This window comes from Pholis gunnellus (genome assembly GCF_910591455.1).
Source record: "Pholis gunnellus genome assembly, chromosome: 13".
Taxonomy (NCBI): domain Eukaryota; kingdom Metazoa; phylum Chordata; class Actinopteri; order Perciformes; family Pholidae; genus Pholis; species Pholis gunnellus.
Genome location: NC_136540.1, coordinates 52,501 through 75,000, shown reverse-complemented (window position 1 = coordinate 75,000; position 22,500 = coordinate 52,501). Strand labels below are relative to the sequence as shown.

At 42.8% G+C, this 22,500-nt stretch overlaps 4 protein-coding genes across 9 annotated transcripts in view; all 4 read left to right on the top strand.

The window, feature by feature from the left end:
• tmprss15 (transmembrane serine protease 15) overlaps positions 1-5,004 on the top strand; it is a 13,904-nt gene extending 8,900 nt beyond the window's left edge. For 4 of the 5 annotated variants that reach the window (XM_079171021.1, XM_079171024.1, XM_079171020.1 and 1 more), the window contains 9 exons: positions 777-872; positions 1,327-1,376; positions 1,470-1,541; positions 1,614-1,767; positions 2,187-2,368; positions 2,976-3,071; positions 3,995-4,134; positions 4,328-4,382; positions 4,467-5,004. In XM_079171021.1, the coding sequence (XP_079027147.1) occupies positions 777-872; positions 1,327-1,376; positions 1,470-1,541; positions 1,614-1,767; positions 2,187-2,368; positions 2,976-3,071; positions 3,995-4,134; positions 4,328-4,382; positions 4,467-4,627 (1,006 nt within the window). In that variant the 3' untranslated portion in view covers positions 4,628-5,004. The remainder of the gene's footprint in view (positions 1-776; positions 873-1,326; positions 1,377-1,469; positions 1,542-1,613; positions 1,768-2,186; positions 2,369-2,975; positions 3,072-3,994; positions 4,135-4,327; positions 4,383-4,466) is intronic. The other variant, XM_079171023.1, reaches the window with a different exon arrangement.
• Positions 5,005-5,391: 387 nt separating this feature from the next.
• On the top strand, positions 5,392-8,450 carry ttc1 (tetratricopeptide repeat domain 1). The gene is made up of 8 exons (XM_079171814.1): positions 5,392-5,481; positions 5,808-6,344; positions 6,443-6,503; positions 6,574-6,686; positions 6,988-7,024; positions 7,104-7,252; positions 8,037-8,091; positions 8,181-8,450. The coding sequence occupies exons 2-8, from the start codon at positions 5,817-5,819 to the stop codon at positions 8,315-8,317; spliced, it is 1,080 nt and encodes a 359-aa protein (XP_079027940.1). The 5' UTR covers positions 5,392-5,481; positions 5,808-5,816; the 3' UTR covers positions 8,318-8,450.
• Positions 8,451-11,723: 3,273 nt separating this feature from the next.
• Positions 11,724-14,303, top strand: pfdn1 (prefoldin subunit 1). Of its 2 annotated transcripts, none has more exons than XM_079172272.1 (4): positions 11,724-11,785; positions 12,151-12,317; positions 12,478-12,562; positions 14,101-14,303. In XM_079172272.1, exons 1-4 carry the CDS (start codon positions 11,753-11,755, stop codon positions 14,179-14,181), a joined length of 366 nt encoding a protein of 121 aa, XP_079028398.1. In that variant the 5' UTR covers positions 11,724-11,752; the 3' UTR covers positions 14,182-14,303. The 2 variants fall into 2 exon arrangements, with proteins under 2 accessions (XP_079028398.1, XP_079028397.1); XM_079172271.1 differs by having other exon boundaries at positions 14,098-14,295.
• Positions 14,304-15,632: 1,329 nt separating this feature from the next.
• LOC306705587 (deoxycytidine kinase 2-like) overlaps positions 15,633-22,500 on the top strand; it is a 7,119-nt gene continuing 251 nt past the window's right edge. The window contains exons 1-8 of the mRNA XM_079172379.1: positions 15,633-15,971; positions 16,141-16,259; positions 16,407-16,490; positions 16,607-16,716; positions 19,976-20,123; positions 20,250-20,365; positions 22,138-22,237; positions 22,321-22,500. The exon at positions 22,321-22,500 is cut by the window's right edge and continues 251 nt beyond it. Of these exons, the coding sequence (XP_079028505.1) occupies positions 15,905-15,971; positions 16,141-16,259; positions 16,407-16,490; positions 16,607-16,716; positions 19,976-20,123; positions 20,250-20,365; positions 22,138-22,237; positions 22,321-22,347 (771 nt within the window). The 5' untranslated portion in view covers positions 15,633-15,904 and the 3' untranslated portion in view covers positions 22,348-22,500. The remainder of the gene's footprint in view (positions 15,972-16,140; positions 16,260-16,406; positions 16,491-16,606; positions 16,717-19,975; positions 20,124-20,249; positions 20,366-22,137; positions 22,238-22,320) is intronic.

The window sequence follows — 22,500 nt, the reverse complement described above, 5'->3', positions numbered from 1 at the left end:
GTAACTCTCACCTGTCTGTCTTCACCTGTTAGTACCTGGGATACAGGTAACTCTCACCTGTTGTAGCAGGTGGATTAAACAAGGTTCTAGTGCAGGGGTCTCAGACTCCTCTTCACTCTGGGCCTCATCAGCATCACGTCCTCAGAGGTTGTAAATGTCAGACTGTGTGAATGTAACTACTCCTAACATATCGGTAAATAACTGTCTCTGCATTTGATTATTGTTTATTCAAGTGTAAAAATATTGTACCTGCAGTTATATAAATGTACAAATATATTTAAGCACATTTCTGTTATTATAACTTAAATCCTTGTAACTTAGGGTTAAACCCACATCACTCGATCACACTATTAAAGAGAATAACAAAGACAAATATCAAACAAGTTATTACAATAACTTTGTTCAAAGCTTAACATCCTTTCAAGGGTGCGTTTGCACGATCCAGCTGAAGTATTTCATGTGTTGTAAAGTCACGTTTAAAGTCTTCAATGTACTCTCAATACATGCACATGTTAATGTAGAGTCACAGCCAAAGAGCTGCTTCTACTGAGTTTAATTATCTCATCATTATGACTTTCTATCTCATAACTTCGACAACGGGGATATTTTTATTAGTCTAACTTTTAATTATTTATTTATTTATTTTTTTTTGCTGGCGGATTCGCGGGCCAAATAAAATGACGTGGCGGGCCAGATTCGGCCCGCGGGCCTCGAGTTTGAGACCCCTGTTCTAGTGGGTCAAAGAAAAGATCTATTTGTTGTTCCTGACTCTGCAGGTCGGGGGAAACCACGCTGCTGCCGGCTCGGCCACAAGATTCACCGTTTACAACCATCACGGTCACCAGTAACGGGACCCTGAATACCAGCATCAGGTACTGAAGACCAGAACCTGGACCTTAACTACAAGAGAACTAGAACCAGAACCAGACAGCAATGGAACCCTAAAGCAAATAACTAGGACTACAACTACAACCAGAACTACAACTACAAGTAGAACTACAACTAGGACTTCAACTACAAATAGAACTACAAGTAGAACTACAACTAGGACTTCAACTACAAATAGAACTACAAGTAGAACTACAACTAGGACTTCAACTACAAATAGAACTACAAGTAGAACTACAACTAGGACTTCAACTACAAATAGAACTACAAGTAGAAGTAGAACAACAACTACAACCAGAACTACAACTAGAACTAACCCACACCAGACCTCAGGAATGAATTACAACCAGATCCAGAATAAGATGCAGGAACTGAAGTCGGTCATGAGACCTGAGTTTATCCAACAGAAGAGAATTCATCACTTTGTTGTTTTTACAGTGAAACCTGCATCAGTGAAGAAGTGATTTCTCTGAACTGTGACAACCAACGTGAGTACGCTGATCAACACTGAAGTTAAGTTGTTGCTGCCATCTTTAGGCTGTTAACTGGAACTAACTGTTTTATTGACTCTGTGTGTTTAGCTTGTGGTACTCGTTACGTCACTAATGAGACGAAGGAGACGGACCAATCAGCAGAGAGGAAACCTGGTGAAGGTAACAGACTCCGATCAGTTAGAATCTGAACTCTGGTTGGTCGGATCCTGACTGTAGTTTGTGTTTGTTGAGACCTGTCAGGTGACGTCAGAGTGGTCGGGGGGGTCGACGCTGTGAAGGGGGCGTGGCCATGGATCGTCTCTCTTCAGTGGAGGGGGGGTCACGTGTGTGGAGCTTCACTGATTGGTCGAGACTGGCTGCTGACCGCTGCACATTGTGTTTACGGGTGAGAGAACAATAATTATTGTTTATTTATATAAATAATAAAAAGATATATATTATATATTTATATATTTTATGTTTATATATAAATATATTATGTTTATATATATATATATATATATATATATTATATTTAGAACATTTTAAAGAACTGTGTCTTCATGAAAGCTGTAAAATAAGACTTTGACCTCGACTGAGTTGTTAAATGTTGATACTATACTATATATATTTAAACTCTTTTGATTATATTTTCATGTATTTTATAAATGTTACACATTTAAGTAAAACCTGAAACTGAAGCTTAAAGTTCTACTTAAATGAAAAAAGTAACTGATGACAGTTTAAGTCTTATTTCCACCTTAAATAAACACATTTGACTTTTTTATTTTTCTGAACTCTGTTATTTTCTGTCCATGTTTTTAGGAAGAACGTCCATCTTGAATCGTGGTCGGCTGTTTTCGGTCTTCACTCTCAAAGTGACAGAAACTCTTTGGAGGTTCAGACCCGACGAGTCGATCGAATCGTCTTCAACAGCAAATACAACCGACGCACCAAACAGGCCGACATCGCCATGATGCACCTGGATCATCCAATCAGCTTCACCCGTCAGTAACAACACTAATACATTAATATGTTATCATCCAATCAGCTTCATCCGTCAGTAACAACACTAATACATTAATATGTTATCATCCAATCAGCTTCATCCGTCAGTAACAACACTAATACATTAATATGTTATCATCCAATCAGCTTCACCCGTCAGTAACAACACTAATACATTAATATGTTATCATCCAATCAGCTTCACCCGTCAGTAACAACACTAACACATTAATATGTTATCATCCAATCAGCTTCACCCGTCAGTAACAACACTAATACATTAATATGTTATCATCCAATCAGCTTCATCCGTCAGTAACAACACTAATACATTAATATGTTATCATCCAATCAGCTTCATCCGTCAGTAACAACACTAATACATTAATATGTTATCATCCAATCAGCTTCACCCGTCAGTAACAACACACGTCACGTATGAACAATGTGTTTATTATATTAAATTAATATAATTATATTAATTATAATTATATAATCCTTATAATTATAATAAATAATAATAATAATAATATAATACATTACAGTAATGATATGATAATCCATCACCATAATAATAATAATAATAATAATAATAATGTGTTACAGAGCTCATCCAGCCGCTGTGTTTACCTGCTGAAGGTCAGGACTTCACAGCTGGAACCAGATGTTTGATCGCTGGATGGGGTCGAGACGCTGAGCAAGGTTATTATAAAATACTATCTATAATACACACTATGTATACTCTTCTATACTATATACACTACATATTACACATGCTTTATATACTATACATATTACACATACTATGTTTATTCTACTACTATATAGTATAGTATGTGTACCATAGATACTTCACTCACTACACATTAAATACAATTTACAGTATACATACTATAGTATATATATACTATATATAGTATAATATGTAGACTATATATACTATATATAGTATAATATGTAGACTATATATAGTATATATATAGTATATATATACTATATATAGTATAATATGTAGACTATATATAGCATATATATACTATATATATGCTATATGTAGACTATATATAGTATATATATACTATATATAGTCTACATATTATAGTATATATATACTATATATAGTATATATATATAGTATATATACTATATATAGTCTACATATTATAGTATATATATACTATATATAGTATACATATTATAGTATATATATACTATATATAGTATACATATTATAGTATATATATACTATATATAGTCTACATATTATAGAATATATACTATATATAGTATACATATTATAGTATATATACTATATATAGTCTACATATTATAGTATATATATACTATATATAGTCTACATATTATAGAATATATACTATATATAGTATACATATTATAGTATATATACTATATATAGTCTACATATTATAGAATATATACTATATATAGTATATATAGTATATATACTATATATAGTATACATATTATAGTATATATACTATATATAGTCTACATATTATAGTATATATATACTATATATAGTATACATATTATAGTATATATAGTATATATAGTATACATATTATAGAATACTACATATCCAGTCTCTCCTGTCCGTCTCTCAGGTTCTCTCCCAGATGTTCTCCAGGAGGCCGAGGTTCCTCTGCTGGTTCAGGATCAGTGTCAGCTTCAGTTACCTGAGTACAACATCACCTCCAGCATGCTGTGTGCCGGGTACCTGGAGGGGGGGGTGGACTCCTGTCAGGTAACCTAGACCACCTGGACTCACCTGGGCCACCGAGACCTAAACCTAGACCTAGAACCACCACCTAGACAGTCATGGTTCTCTGGTTCCCTGAACGGTTCTACTCTGAAGTTGCCTTACTGACCCGAATCCTGCTTCCTGTTTATTGTTTATTGTTGTTTTTGTTCATAAAGTTTGAATATGTTTTTTTCAGGGCGACTCTGGAGGTCCACTGATGTGTCTGGATAATGGATCCTGGACTCTTATAGGTCAGTCCCCCCCCCCCCCCCCCACACACACACACACACACACACACACACAGTATGAAGCTGTGTTCTGATTGGTCCCTGCAGGTGTGACCTCTTTTGGGATTGGCTGTGGTCGTCCTCAGAGACCTGGAGTCTACGCACGAGCCTCAGCCTTCAGCTCCTGGATCGCTCAGACCAGACGCTCCTCCTCCTCCTCCTCCTCCTCCTCCTCCTCCTCCTCTTCCTCTTCCTCCTCCTCCTTATAGTAAAGTTCTTATTAAAAGATGTTTTGATGAGAACGTAATCATTATTTTAATAATTAAACTGGACATTTATTAGATGAGAGAATATTTGAAAAATACATCTTTACCTTTATATATTTCTAAATTAATATTATATTAAGTACTTTATTTTATGATATTTAAGCAAAATATCAAGTTGAGTTCATGAATTTTCTTTATTGCATACTTTAAAATGATCATTAATAATGAATGATCATTGTGACATCACAAAATGTAATAAAGTTGATTTGACAATGAAAAAAAATGAAAACACTTCTTTCTGAATGACGTCATGTATTTACACATTCTGGGTTCAACGAGCCTGTTTTAAAATTAAAATAAAAATGTATTATTTCACTGTTTATTTTATAAAGCATGATTCTTCATTAACAGACTTAAAATACCAGAAGAAGAACAGTGAGGGCAGGGAGGCGGGGCTAAATGAAACGCTAGTGCGCATGCTCTGTGGGCCCTCCTGGAATTATTATCTGTATTTGATACGCAGAAGTCTTGCAGCTCTCTTTATACATCACGTCATTAAGACATCCTGCCCGATCCGTATATATATATATATGATGTCCTTATAAGTCACCATAGTTACTCATATCATACTGTGTCTCAGACTTTGTCCAAAACACGTTTAAACTTCATTTAAAAAGGTTTAATCAAAGATATTCTACATTAAACGAGCTGACGATGGCGGTGGTTCAGGAGGGAACCATCTCACTTTCTTCTCATCTCTGTTGATAGTTGCACATGCGCAGTACCGATCTGACAGAGGATGCATGTATTGGATAGCTTTGGGCAGGCTAACCGGTGTTAGCAGGTAAACCTAACAGGTAAAATACATGTTTTTAATCATGTCAATGTTCTAGTTAGCCGTCACACTGACCCGTGACGTAGCAAATGGTTGACAACACCGTTAACTGTCCGGAGCTGTCTGTTAGCCTAGCTGTTAGCCGTTAGCTATCTGTTAGCAGTTAGCTGCTTTAAATGTTTCTCTAAGGGAACAAAACTGTTTGTTACTTCCGGTTGTTGTTTACAGCAAACTGTCAAAACTCAGAGATGTTTGAGGTAGAAGTACTGCGATTCACAACAGCAACAAGTAGAACAAGTGTGTTTGTGTCCGTGTTTATATATATATATGTGTGTGTGTGTGTCACAGAGCTTCAACATGAGCAGCCAAGGAGCTGGAAAAAAGGAGGAGGAGGAGAAAGAGGAGAACTTCTATGACTGTCAAGAGACCCTGGAGCCTTCAGGCCGAAGAGAGGAGGCGCAGAAGGAGGAGAGCCCACAGGACTTTTCCATTAAAACTGACGGACTGACTGACAGAAGAGACAACACAGAGAGAGAAGGAGGAGGAAGACAGGAGGAGGAGGAGGAGCAGGGCGACAGGCTGCAGGAGGAGGAGAAGGGCGACAGGCTGCAGGAGGAGGAGGAGAAGGGCGACAGGCTGCAGGAGGAAGAGGAGAAGGGCGACAGGCTGCAGGAGGAAGAGAAGGGCGACAGGCTGTGGGAGGAAGAGCAAGGCGACAGGCTGTGGGAGGAAGAGCAAGGCGACAGGCAGCAGGAGGAAGAGGAGAAGGGTGACAGGCTGCAGGAGGATTCAGATCTAGAGATGAAGGAGAACAGCCAAGAGGTGGAGTTTGATGACGATTACCTGAAGGAGGTGGAGAAGGAGCTGACAGAGGAGGAGAAAGAGGTGACACCTGTTTACCTTTTACACCTCTTGCGGTGACATCATGGTGACATCAGTGTGTGATGCTGTAAATCACAGATATTAAATCTGTTTTCTTTCAGAGTCGACGGCAGCAAAGTTTAACTCTGAAGGAAAAAGGCAACGGCCAGTTTAAAGCTGGAGGTGAGTGACATCATCGCCACATTGTCCTTTATAAACCAGTACAAACCGGTACTAACACGTCTCTCTGCAGACTGGTTGGAGGCAGAGCGGAGCTACACAGACGCCTTGGTTTTATGTCCGGTTTGTTTCAGCCGAGAGAGAGCCGTGGTGTTCTCCAACAGAGCTGCTGCAAGGCTACACCTGGTAACTAGCAACATGCTAACAACACGCTAACACAGAGGCTAACAGAATGCCAACAACACGCTAACAACATGCTACATGTTAGGCTATCAACACTGGCCAACAACACGCTAACAACATGTTACATGTTAGGCTATCAACACTGGCCAACAACACGCTAACAACATGTTACATGTTAGGCTATCAACACTGGCCAACAACATGCTAACAACATGCTACATGTTAGGCTATCAACACTGGCCAACAGCTTGCTAACAACACACTATGCTAACACAGATGCTAACAGTCTGTCTCTCCCTCTCAGGATCTGAAGGATAAGGCGATCTCGGACTGCACCAGAGGTGAGTGATGACATCATTCTTTACCTTTACTGGTCATTGATTGATATCTTCATTGATTGGTTGCCTGTGGTTGCTATAGCGATAGACCTGAATCCAGACTATGTGCGGGCGTTGCTGAGGAGGGCGGAGCTTCATGAGCAGACGGACAAGCTGGACGAAGCTCTGGAGGACTACAAGAAGGTTCTAGACCTGGACCAGAACCAGACCACCGCCAGACAGGCCTGTATGGTGAGGAGGAGGAGGAAGAGGAGGAGTCACACCCTAACCCTGAATCATTAATACCTTTAAATATTTCACTCTAGTAAAAGTACTAATACCACAATTTAAAATACTCTGGTACAACTAAAAGTATGTCGGTATTTAATGAATGTACTGAACTAAAAGTACAACTGTTTGTCTTTACCTCTCTCCCTCCCTGTCTGTCTCTCCCTGTCTGTCTCTCCCTGTCTGTCCCTCCCTGTCTGTCTCTCCCTGTCTGTCTCTCCCTGTCTGTCCCTCCCTGTCTGTCCCTCCCTGTCTGTCTCTCCCTGTCTGTCTCTCCCTGTCTGTCCCTCCCTGTCTGTCCCTCCCTGTCTGTCCCTCCCTGTCTCTCCCTCCCTGTCTGTCTGTCTCTCCCTGTCTGTCCCTCCCTGTCTGTCTCTCCCTGTATGTCCCTCCCTGTCTCTCCCTCCCTGTCTGTCCCTCCCTGTCTGTCTCTCCCTGTCTGTCCCTCCCTGTCTCTCCCTCCCTGTCTGTCTGTCTCTCCCTGTCTGTCCCTCCCTGTCTGTCTCTCCCTGTATGTCCCTCCCTGTCTCTCCCTCCCTGTCTGTCCCTCCCTGTCTGTCCCTCCCTGTCTGTCCCTCCCTGTCTGTCTCTCCCTGTCTGTCTCTCCCTGTCTGTCTCTCCCTGTCTGTCCCTCCCTGTCTGTCCCTCCCTGTCTGTCTCTCCCTGTCTGTCCCTCCCTGTCTGTCCCTCCCTGTCTGTCTCTACCTGTCTGTCTCTCCCTGTCTGTCTCTACCTGTCTGTCTGTCAGAGGTTGCCTCATCAGATTCATGAGAGAAATGAGCGGTTGAAGGAGGAGATGATGAGTACGTACTGAACACTAATCAATAAGAGCATCTCTCCATATTTTCACAATAAGAGCCCCTCTGACCCTCACCTGTAACCCTCTGTACAGGTAAACTGAAGGACTTGGGGAACCTGGTCCTGAGACCGTTTGGACTCTCCACCAGTAACTTCCAGGTGAACCAGGACTCTGACTCCGGGTCATACTCCGTCAACTTTGTACAGAACCCAAACAACAACAACAGATGACGTCATCGCCCAGGACGGTGATGTCATCACAGAGGACCCCCATCAATTGGTCTATTCTCTGGTATCCATGGTAACCGCACTGCGGAGGACCAATGGGATTGCTGGAAACATTGTGATGTCATCCCTACAGGATCCTGACAAAATAAAATAAAGATCATGAAGAAGAAAACTGTTTAAATAAAGTTTGTTTGATTCCAGTCATTTTATATATATATAAAAATATAAATATATATATATATATATATATATATAAATATCTCAGTGGGGGGCCGTGCATGTTATACCTGGGCCTTCACTGCTGTCCTGCAGCTGAAACAGCAACGGTTATTGTTTGTTTCGTGTAAAAATGAAGCTCAATACCTATAAAAGCACTAACTACAGAGAGCGTCTCCTCTGCTGTGAGTCTGACCTGTGAGAGCTTTGAGCGGCTCACAGCAGCTCCAGCTGCTCGTTCACACGGAGCAGAACTACGAGCTTTAATGTCTCAACACCACAACAGCCTCCATCAACACCACAACAGTCTCCATCAACACCACAATGGCCTCCATCAACACCACAACACTCTCCATCAACACCACAACAGCCTCCATCATCACCACAACGGCCTCCATCAACACCACAACGGTCTCCATCATCACCACAACAGTCTCCATCATCACCACAACAGCCTCCATCATCACCACAACACTCTCCATCAACACCACAACAGCCTCCATCATCACCACAACAGTCTCCATCAACACCACAACAGTCTCCATCAACACCACAACAGTCTCCATCATCACCACAACGGCCTCCATCAACACCACAACAGTCTCCATCATCACCACAACAGTCTCCATCATCACCACAACGGCCTCCATCAACACCACAACGGCCTCCATCATCACCACAACGGCCTCCATCATCACCACAACAGCCTCCATCATCACCACAACAGTCTCCATCATCACCACAACAGCCTCCATCATCACCACAACACTCTCCATCAACACCACAACAGTCTCCATCATCACCACAACAGTCTCCATCATCACCACAACGGCCTCCATCAACACCACAACGGCCTCCATCATCACCACAACGGCCTCCATCATCACCACAACAGCCTCCATCATCACCACAACAGTCTCCATCATCACCACAACAGCCTCCATCATCACCACAACACTCTCCATCATCACCACAACGGCCTCCATCAACACCACAACGGTCTCCATCATCACCACAACAGTCTCCATCATCACCACAACAGCCTCCATCATCACCACAATACTCTCCATCAACACCACAACAGCCTCCATCATCACCACAACAGTCTCCATCATCACCACAACAGCCTCCATCATCACCACAACACTCTCCATCATCACCACAACGGCCTCCATCAACACCACAACGGTCTCCATCATCACCACAACAGTCTCCATCATCACCACAACAGCCTCCATCATCACCACAACACTCTCCATCATCACCACAACGGCCTCCATCAACACCACAACGGTCTCCATCATCACCACAACAGTCTCCATCATCACCACAACAGCCTCCATCATCACCACAACACTCTCCATCATCACCACAACGGCCTCCATCAACACCACAACGGTCTCCATCATCACCACAACAGTCTCCATCATCACCACAACAGCCTCCATCATCACCACAACAGTCTCCATCAACACCACAACAGCCTCCATCAACACCACAACAGCCTCCATCATCACCACAACAGTCTCCATCATCACCACAACGGCCTCCATCAACACCACAACAGCCTCCATCAACACCACAACAGCCTCCATCAACACCACAACAGCCTCCATCATCACCACAACAGTCTCCATCATCACCACAACAGCCTCCATCATCACCACAACACTCTCCATCAACACCACAACGGTCTCCATCAACACCACAACACTCTCCATCAACACCACAACAGCCTCCATCATCACCACAACAGTCTCCATCATCACCACAACGGCCTCCATCAACACCACAACGGTCTCCATCATCACCACAACAGTCTCCATCATCACCACAACAGCCTCCATCATCACCACAACACTCTCCATCAACACCACAACAGCCTCCATCATCACCACAACAGTCTCCATCAACACCACAACAGTCTCCATCAACACCACAACAGTCTCCATCATCACCACAACGGCCTCCATCAACACCACAACGGTCTCCATCATCACCACAACAGTCTCCATCATCACCACAACGGCCTCCATCAACACCACAACGGTCTCCATCATCACCACAACAGTCTCCATCATCACCACAACAGTCTCCATCAACACCACAACAGCCTCCATCATCACCACAACAGTCTCCATCAACACCACAACAGCCTCCATCAACACCACAACGGCCTCCATCATCACCACAACGGCCTCCATCATCACCACAACAGCCTCCATCATCACCACAACAGTCTCCATCAACACCACAACAGCCTCCATCAACACCACAACAGCCTCCATCAACACCACAACAGCCTCCATCATCACCACAACGGCCTCCATCAACACCACAACACTCTTCATCATCACCACAACAGCCTCCATCAACACCACAACAGTCTCCATCAACACCACAACAGCCTCCATCATCACCACAACAGTCTCCATCAACACCACAACAGCCTCCATCAACACCACAACGGTCTCCATCATCACCACAACAGCCTCCGTGAGGGTTTGGAAAGTCGCCAGATTTAGCAAGAAAGTCGGCAAGTTGGCAACACTGGCACCAGCTAAATGTGTCCCCAGAGCAACATAGGACGTAACAATGGTTCCTATCACATATTAAACCAAACAAAAATCCATCTTCATAAAAACAAGTTGAACAAATAATAATATATAAACAAGCATCTTAAAGCTGCTGCAGATGTAAAAACAAAAGCATTTAACTTACCAGAGCTGCTGTTCACTGTTTAAAGACAAAGTCCATCCTCCTTTCTTTGTTAATAAAGAGTTTAATCTCACGTTGTTCAGAACATCCGTGTGTTGTAGTTCCAGTCAGAAGTCCTTCTGGATTCATGGACGCCAGTGAAGACAGTCGAGCCTCCTCAGTTGTGTTTCTTGAACACGTTTTAATGCGTTTGAGGCTGAACATGTCGCTCCACAGAGGCAGCAGATGTTGGGATCGTCACCGCCCAACATGTCACGCTAGCCCACTGACCAATCACGTAGCTGACACGTCAAAGAATACGCCCACCATGTCAAACTAAAGATCTGATTGCTAATTATATAAATCGTAGTTTCAGTGGGTAAATATGTGATTCACACTCCGAACAGAAGGTGGCGGTAAAGCACCGATTGTCTTGATGCCAACTGACGTGAAACGAGAAGAAGAAGAGACGATAGCTAACAGCCTCGCACATGCGCAGTGTGTACCTGTTCGGTGCTGGTGAAGATGTCTGCGCCCATAGACCTGGAGCTGAAGAAGGTAGCTTTGTATATATTATAGATATATTTTTTCTTTAATATGTAACAGTTAGTTAACTGATGGTGTTACCTGCTCTTTATCGCGTGCTCTCTGTGTTCACCGAAGAGGGATCGAACCCACGTCACAGCTGTTTAATAATCGTCCGTTTACTAGTAGCTAACTGTTAGCATAGCCACGCTAACTACACAGTTAACGGGAGAGAAGAAGAAGGATTGATACGTTAGAGAAGAGATATGAATACAGATGTTTTATTTACATAAAACATATATTAAACATATATATATATATATATATATATATATATTAAATAGGAGCTACAGGTGGAGGTAGTTCAGGTGTTCTTCATCACAGTCTCTCTCTTGTAGGCCTTCTCTGAGCTGCAGGTGAAGATGATCGACACGCAGCAGAAGGTGAAGTTGGCCGACCTGCAGATCGATCAGCTGACTCGTGTTCAGAAACATGCTAAGCTAACGCACGCTGAGATTGCCACGCTGTCGGACAACACGCGACTCTACGAGGGAGTCGGACGCATGTGAGTCAGAAACAAGGTGTTAGTTCACCTGGACAGGTGACCGATGGCACTCAGGTGTTATTATCTAATAATCTTTCTCTTTAATGTAAACATGCAGATGTTCTGCTGATGAAGATCATGTGAAACGGTTGAAAGCTCCTGAACATCTTCTCTGTTTCAGGTTTATTCTCCAGTCCAAAGAAGAAATCAACGATCAGCTGAAAGACAAACAGAAGACAGCTGACGAGAAGATTAAAGAGCTGGAGGTACTAATACACTAATATACGCCAGAAATACACACTAATATACGCCAGAAATACACACCAATATACACCAGAAATACACACTAATATACGCCAGAAATACACACTAATATACGACAGAAATACACACTAATATACACCAGAAATACACACTAATATACACCAGAAATACACACTTATATACACCAGAAATACACACTTATATACACACTTCTATACACAGTAAATACTCTGAGGCGTGTGATGAATGAAAGTGTTTTAGTGTTCAGGGCCTCGTTCCTCGTACGTGGATGAGATTACATAAGTCAGGCTTTTCGGTTCCTCGAAGCAAGTTTGGCAAAATCACCATAGCAACACATCCATCAGCCTGAACCTGCTCCAGCACAGGCTAACTTCAGTTAGCTGGATTAGCTCCTCTTCCTCAGAGATCCATCGATGAAGGAGGATATTAGTCAGATCAGCGTTTTATAGGGAGAGAGTTCTTCCACATCGCCAACATCCGTCATGACATCACGATGACTTCCTGTACGAGCGACGAGGAATCCTTTATTTACAGACTTGTGGAGCAGACATTGAACACCACACGCTGCAGCGAGCATGGACGCCTCACAGCCTGATGCAGCCTCGCTGTGGAGCGATGCTTCATGTTGAACAGCGTCGGTGATGAGGGAACATCGGGGAAGCCGCTGCACGCCGTGCTGTTCATCACGTTTATCTGGTGCTGAAGAAACTTCTGGATGAATAACACACACACACACACACACACACACTGATCCGCCCACACACACATTCACACACATTCAAACTCCTAGTTCTATATGTAATCTACACATACATGTACACACACACACACACACACATATAGTACATGACACATGAGCGCATACAGCACATCTATCCTCATCAGCATCTCTTCATTGGTATCAGTTAGATGCTCTTTGTTTTGATCTTCTTGGTGAAGAGTTGAGATCCTTCTTGTCTCTAGATCTCATTGGATGATGGTTCCATGAACCTGCTGCCAGCAGCACGTTTAAAGACGAGTCCTGTGATTGGTCGGGCTGATGAGGCTCTTAAAATGAGCCGATACATGTTCCAACACTGACGCATCAACGTGTCTGTGACGTGTCGCCGTGCTTCTTGTCTCGCCCTCTCAGCGGTGGAGGTGTTAGATGATGTCATGATGATGTCATGATGATGGTCTGGAGCTCCTCACACGAGTTCATGATCATCTCCTGCTCGTCAGCGAGAGCAGAAAGAGGCTCTTTCTGTCACTTCATTTGCATCGTCCTGTTAGAACATCATGGTTTCTGTGATCGACGCTTCCTCCTTCTGAAGCAGGACGGGCACGCCACCGATCACGCCGAGATAGCCTGACTTCAATCATCGGGTTCATTTAAGCTGCTAACAGGACATTTGATCCACTTAGTGAACCACGTACGAGGAGCGAGGCCCGGCTGTGTTTTAGTGTTCAGGTGTGTTTTACCTGCTCTCTCTCTGTGATGTCACAGGTCTGTCTGACTATGTCCTGTTTTTTCCAGCAGAAGAAGGTATACCTTGAACGCAGCGTGAAAGAAGCTGAAGACAACATCCGAGAGATGCTTCTGTCCAGGAGAGCTCACTGATACTAACAACAACAACAACAACAATCATTAAGAGACGTCATCAATAACACATGTTCATGTCAGTAACTGTTTGATATAAAAATGTTGAACCAGACTGTTTCAGAGATTTATTACGAGAGCGAGACTTCTTTAACGTGACTAAACGGAGCGAGACTTCTTTAACGTGACTAAACGGAGCGAGACTTCTTTAACGTGACTAAACGGAGCGAAACTTCTTTAGCGTGACTAAACAGAGCGAGACTTCTTTAGCGTGACTAAACAGAGCGAGACTTCTTTAACGTGACTAAACAGAGCGAGACTTCTTTAACGTGACTAAACAGAGCGAGACTTCTTTAACGTGACTGTAAACAGAGCGAGACTTCTTTAACGTGACTAAACAGCGAGACTTCTTTAACGTGACTGTAAACAGAGCGAGACTTCTTTAACGTGACTAAACAGCGCGAGACTTCTTTAACGTGACTAAACAGAGCGAGACCTCTTTAACGTGACTAAACAGAGCGAGACCTCTTTAACGTGACTAAACAGCGCGAGACTTCTTTAACGTGACTAAACAGCGCGAGACTTCTTTAACGTGACTGTAAACAGAGCGAGACTTCTTTAACGTGACTAAACAGAGCGAGACTTCTTTAACGTGACTGTAAACAGAGCGAGACTTCTTTAACGTGACTAAACAGCGCGAGACTTCTTTAACGTGACTAAACAGAGCGAGACCTCTTTAACGTGACTAAACAGAGCGAGACTTCTTTAACGTGACTGTAGACAGAGCGAGACCTCTTTAACGTGACTAAACAGAGCGAGACTTCTTTAACGTGACTAAACAGAGCGAGACTTCTTTAACGTGACTGTAAACAGAGCGAGACTTCTTTAACGTGACTGTAAACAGAGCGAGACCTCTTTAACGTGACTAAACAGAGCGAGACCTCTTTAACGTGACTAAACAGAACGAGACCTCTTTAACGTGACTAAACAGAGCGAGACTTCTTTAACGTGACTAAACAGAGCGAGACTTCTTTAACGTGACTAACCAGAGCGAGACTTCTTTACGTGACTAAACAGAGCGAGACCTCTTTAACGTGACTAAACAGAGCGAGACCTCTTTAACGTGACTAAACAGAGCGAGACTTCTTTAATGTGACTGTAAAGACTGGACCTTCCTTTACTAGCTCCTTTAGCGTAGGAAACACTGGACCTTCCTTTACCAAAGGAAAGGAGATAATTCCGTCCCACAATGCCTTGCGGCAGGAACTTTTAAAGTGACTCAGCATGAAAACATACAATATGTGTATCTCACAGGTTTAATAATTATACTCATACAGTAATAAGATTAATGTTGATGAATATGAACAGATTTAGTTTAATTTTATATTCATTTATTTACTTTAAATAAGTAAAACAAGAAAATAATATGAAATGAAACAAAGTGTCAATAACAATAAGCTTCATTAATAAAACTAATAATTTAATATGATCGATTATTAAACTGTTAAAATTAACATTTATCCATTTAGAGGTCAAGCAGAAGTGGTTAGGAAAGGACGTTAGGAGGTAACTTTTGGATCTCTGCTCCGGTTTAGTCCCGCCCCCCGGAAACGGAACCCTCTACGCGGCGCGCGCGGGATTGAATTTAAGAAGCAGCGCGCGGGCGGCGGCTCGTAGTCTGTGATCCCTCCGCGCGGAGCTGAAAGTATCAAACACAAGCGCGAGGAGACAAGAGGAGATAAACATGGCGACTCCTCCAAAAAGACGAGTCACACGGAAAGAGAGGAAGATCTCCATCGAGGGAAACATCGGTCAGTTACTGATGACTTTAGTAACAAAGTTTAAACTGGTAAAACCTTTACAGAGTCTAAAGATGGCTCTCTGTCTGTCTGCCTCTCGCTGTCTGTCTGTCTCGCGGCCTCTCTCTCTCTGCCTGTCTATTTATATGTATGTCTGTCTGTATGTCTGTCTGTCTCTCAGCTGCAGGAAAGTCCACCTTTGTGCGTCTCCTTCAGGGACAGTCGGAAGACTGGGAGGTGACACCTGAACCCATCTGGAAATGGTGCAACGTCCACAACGATAGTAACGACATTTACCAGGTAAACAAAGAGCACCTAAACACAACACGCTGTACTCTGACATCACACATAGCAGGACAAGGGGCGTTTGCCCTTTCACAATAGAAGTGGTGTGTTTACCTGTGTTAACGTGTGTGTGTGTTTGTGTGTGTGCGTGTGCGTGTGCAGGAGTTGAGCTCCTCTCAGAAGAGTGGAGGAAACCTGCTTCAGATGTTCTACGATAAACCGAGCCGCTGGTCTTATACCTTCCAGGTAACTACTTTAGACCCCGCCTCCTCAGGTGGTTAAGATGAGCAGCAGGTGAAGCACTTTCACTAACCATTTACCTGTCTGTCTCTACCTGTCTGTCTGTCTGTCTGTCTGTCAAGAGTTATGCGTCGCTCAGCAGAGTTCGATCTCAGCTTCAGTCTCCGTCTGTCAAACTTCAGCAGGCTGAGAACCCCGTCCAGTTCTATGAGCGCTCTGTCTACTCAGACAGGTGACTATACACACACCTGAGACATGTGACTATATACACACACCTGACACATGTGACTATATACACACACCTGACACATGTGACTATATACACACACCTGACACATGTGACTATACACACACACCTCACACATGTGACTATATACACACACCTGACACATGTGACTATACACACACACCTCACACATGTGACTATATACACACACCTGACACATGTGACTATATACACACACCTGACACATGTGACTATATACACACACCTGACACATGTGACTATATACACACACACCTGACACATGTGACTATACACACACACCTGAGACATGTGACTATATACACACACCTGACACATGTGACTATACACACACCTGAGACATGTGACTATATACACACACCTGAGACATGTGACTATATACACACACCTGACACATGTGACTATACACACACACCTGAGACATGTGACTATATACACACACCTGACACATGTGACTATACACACACACCTGACACATGTGACTATATACACACACACCTGACACATGTGACTATATACACACACACCTGACACATGTGACTATATACACACACACCTGACACATGTGACTATACACACACACCTGACACATGTGACTATATACACACACACCTGACACATGTGACTATATACACACACCTGAGACATGTGACTATATACACACACACCTGACACATGTGACTATATACACACACACCTGACACATGTGACTATATACACACACCTGAGACATGTGACTATATACACACACCTGACACATGTGACTATATACACACACACCTGACACATGTGACTATACACACACACCTGACACATGTGACTATATACACACACACTTGACACATGTGACTATACACACACACCTGACACATGTGACTATATACACACACACCTGACACATGTGACTATACACACACCTGACACATGTGACTATACACACACACCTGACACATGTGACTATATACACACACCTGAGACATGTGACTATATACACACACACCTGACACATGTGACTATATACACACACCTGAGACATGTGACTATATACACACACCTGAGACATGTGACTATATACACACACCTCACACATGTGACTATATACACACACACCTGAGACATGTGACTATATACACACACCTGAGACATGTGACTATATACACACACCTGACACATGTGACTATATACACACACACCTGAGACATGTGACTATATACACACACACCTGAGACATGTGACTATATACACACACACCTGACACATGTGACTATATACACACACACCTGACACATGTGACTATATACACACACACCTGAGACATGTGACTATATACACACACCTCACACATGTGACTATATACACACACACCTGACACATGTGACTATACACACACACCTGACACATGTGACTATATACACACACACCTGACACATGTGACTATATACACACACACCTGACACATGTGACTATACACACACCTGACACATGTGACTATACACACACACCTGACACATGTGACTATATACACACACCTGACACATGTGACTATATACACACACCTGACACATGTGACTATATACACACACACCTGAGACATGTGACTATATACACACACCTGAGACATGTGACTATATACACACACCTCACACATGTGACTATATACACACACACCTGAGACATGTGACTATATACACACACCTGAGACATGTGACTATATACACACACCTGACACATGTGACTATATACACACACACCTGAGACATGTGACTATATACACACACACCTGAGACATGTGACTATATACACACACACCTGACACATGTGACTATATACACACACACCTGAGACATGTGACTATATACACACACACCTGAGACATGTGACTATATACACACACACCTGACACATGTGACTATATACACACACACCTGACACATGTGACTATATACACACACACCTGACACATGTGACTATATACACACACCTGAGACATGTGACTATACACACACACCTGAGACATGTGACTATATACACACACCTGAGACATGTGACTATATACACACACACCTGACACATGTGACTATACACACACCTGACACATGTGACTATACACACACACCTGACACATGTGACTATATACACACACACCTGACACATGTGACTATACACACACCTGACACATGTGACTATACACACACACCTGACACATGTGACTATATACACACACCTGAGACATGTGACTATATACACACACACCTGACACATGTGACTATATACACACACACCTGAGACATGTGACTATATACACACACCTGAGACATGTGACTATATACACACACCTCACACATGTGACTATATACACACACACCTGACACATGTGACTATATACACACACCTGAGACATGTGACTATATACACACACCTGACACATGTGACTATATACACACACACCTGAGACATGTGACTATATACACACACACCTGAGACATGTGACTATATACACACACACCTGACACATGTGACTATATACACACACACCTGAGACATGTGACTATATACACACACACCTGAGACATGTGACTATATACACACACACCTGACACATGTGACTATATACACACACACCTGACACATGTGACTATACACACACACCTGAGACATGTGACTATATACACACACACCTGAGACATGTGACTATATACACACACCTGAGACATGTGACTATATACACACACACCTGACACATGTGACTATACACACACACCTGAGACATGTGACTATATACACACACCTGAGACATGTGACTATATACACACACCTCACACATGTGACTATACACACACACCTGAGACATGTGACTATATACACACACACCTGACACATGTGACTATATACACACACACCTGAGACATGTGACTATATACACACACCTGACACATGTGACTATATACACACACACCTGACACATGTGACTATATACACACACACCTGAGACATGTGACTATATACACACACCTGACACATGTGACTATATACACACACACCTGACACATGTGACTATATACACACACCTGAGACATGTGACTATACACACACCTGAGACAGTGTTGAAATCAAATGTGATGTTATGTGTTGTTTAAGCGCAAAGAAACAAGAGGGGCCCTAACGGGCTTTAAGGTTCAGACAGAGTGAGTAGTAAACCTGTGTACTGTGTGTACTGTGTGTACAGGTACGTGTTTGCATCCAACCTGTTTGAGTGTGGTAACCTGATGGAAACGGAATGGAATGTTTATCAGGACTGGCACACCTGGTTACTGAACCAGTTTGAATCTGACATCGCCCTCGACGCCATCATCTACCTGAGAGCTCAGCCACAGGTACTACTACTACTCCTACTACTACTACTACTACTACTACTACTACTACTACTGCAGTACACCTGTTCCTCTACCTGAGCTAGGGTTAGGTGCATTCATGCTCCTCTCTTTCTCCGTACATTTCAGCGCTGTATGCAGCGTCTTCTCCATCGAGGTCGTGAGGAGGAACAGATGATTCCTCTGGAATATTTAGAACAACTTCACCTTAAACATGAAGCCTGGCTCTCACACAGGAACCTCAGGTAACTACTAGTTTTATATATGTGTATATATGTATGTGTGTGTGTGTGTGTGTGTATTAACATAATGTATGTTAATACATAAATCTGTATTTGTATTCAGCTGAAAGTTTACACATCAGAACTTTGATTTAAAGTAAACTGTAGTTGTGTGTATATATCATTTCATACCTTCTGTGCTGTCCTACTACAGTTGAATAATAATAATAGTGACAGCTGCGGTTATTATTCGTTTCTAAGGGTGTAACAACACAGGTATTCGTATTAAACCGTTCGGTACGACGCTCACGAACCGAACAATACGTTTGAATAATACTCGTGCATTTGGAAAATGCAGAAGCTTAAATTGTGGGAAATATAATGTTCTCGGTGGACTTCGCTCACGGAGGAGACAACGGGCTGTGACCTCTGACCCCGGAACTAAAAAATAAAAAAAAAACAGCTGAGGCTACGCTAAACTAGTTTAACTGGAAAACAACAGAACTCCCCCCGCAGGTTTAGGTCGCTGTTCCCTACAACAAGAGCTGGAGCCATTCAAATACTCACATCAGAGGGAACAATATTCACCAGATCATAAAAACCACACCATAGAAAATCTAACGGTAGAAACGCTGCTGCAGGTGTAAAAACACAAAAGCACTTCACTTACCACAGCTGCTGTTCACTTAAAGACGAAGTCCATCCTCCTTTCTTTGTTAACAAAGAGTGTAATACCGCAGTCGTACAGAACATCGGTTCAGTTCCAGTCAGAGGTCCTCCTGCGAACGTGTTCGTTGAGTTGTAAATCCACTCGAGTCTCCAAAAGTTTTCAAAAGCACCGTAGCTTGTGAGAGTCCTGTGGTGCTATGGTGTCGTGTAGCTGCCTTGGTTAGCGTAGCGTAGCTCCAGACAGCTCCAAACACCAAGAGCTCAGTTGCAAATGAAACGCATTCTTAGCCATAAAATGTGCAGCACTTCTCCAACGCTGTCAGCCAGGAATACCGTTCGTACAAATCCTCTTCCATGCTAGCTGTGGGGTTGACCGACCCTTTGATACGACGTCCAGTTTTTCCTGAAATGTCCTTCTTGAGAAATCTGTTTCTCCTCCTTCAGCCATTGAGTGTTAAAAAAACACAGCTCGGGGAAAAAAAGAGAGAATCTACACCAAGCACAACGCTGAAAACGTCATAACTTCTCTTACATGTTTCAACCTGAACTCTTACTGAACACTGAGACCTGCTAGCTAGCTTTCTGTTTGACAAACGTCACGCTGGCCCACTGACCAATCACGGCGCACCTTAATGCAGACGTACTTAGAGGCTACCTGGGTAGCAGTGACACGTCAAAGAATACCAACACGTCAAACTAAAGATCTGATTGGTTGAAGACTATGACGATCAACAACATCGTCCTCATTCACTTAACCTGCAGAGTCTACCTGGAGGACCTCAGGCCTCTCTTCTACCTAGAGACACAGAGGCTGAATCTGATTGGATAACAGCTCTCCTTAAAAGAAGCTGCACTGAAGCAGAGCAACAGAGGAAGACAGGAGCTGTGCAATGAGAACATAAGATAATGGGAAATAAATTATAATACATGTAGTGTATTTGTGAAAAATTATTAAATTATAAAATAGCTCTAACTTTGTGATTCTGTTTAGAACAGCAGAGAAGTCTTTGCTGGCCCCAACGGCCACCACTGGTGTATTAGTGTATTAGTGTGTATTAGTGTGTATTAGTGTGTATTAGTGTGTATTAGTTGTGTATTAGTTGTGTTCAGGAACACTGTTTGTTCAGGTTGGACTTCGAGTACCTGAATGAACTTCCTGTTCTGGTTCTGGACGTCGACGACGACTTCAAGAACGATCGCATCAAACAGGAAGTCATCCTGGAGAAGGTTCATGTTCATCTTACTTCACTGGGTTCTATGAGTTCTACTGGGTTCTACTGCTCACTTTGGACTGTTTGTTTCTCACACAGGTCAGAGAGTTTCTCACCACGCTGTAGATCTTCATCCACCAATCACAGCTGATCTTCATCCACCAATCACAGCTGATCTTCATCCACCAATCACAGCTGATCTTCATCCACCAATCACAGCTGATCTTCATCTACCAATCACAGCTGATCTTCATCTACCAATCACAGCTGACCTGCGAC

Coding starts and splice junctions, on each gene's coding strand:
- ttc1 (XM_079171814.1), top strand. CDS start 5,817: ATGAGCAGCCAAGGAGCTGGAAAAAAGGAGGAGGAGGAGAAAGAGGAG. Junction 6,345..6,442: donor TGACAGAGGAGGAGAAAGAG/GTGACACCTGTT, acceptor GTTTTCTTTCAG/AGTCGACGGCAGCAAAGTTT. Junction 6,687..6,987: donor CTGCTGCAAGGCTACACCTG/GTAACTAGCAAC, acceptor TCTCCCTCTCAG/GATCTGAAGGATAAGGCGAT.
- pfdn1 (XM_079172271.1), top strand. CDS start 11,753: ATGTCTGCGCCCATAGACCTGGAGCTGAAGAAG. Junction 11,786..12,150: donor TAGACCTGGAGCTGAAGAAG/GTAGCTTTGTAT, acceptor TCTCTCTTGTAG/GCCTTCTCTGAGCTGCAGGT. Junction 12,563..14,097: donor AGAAGATTAAAGAGCTGGAG/GTACTAATACAC, acceptor TGTTTTTTCCAG/CAGAAGAAGGTATACCTTGA.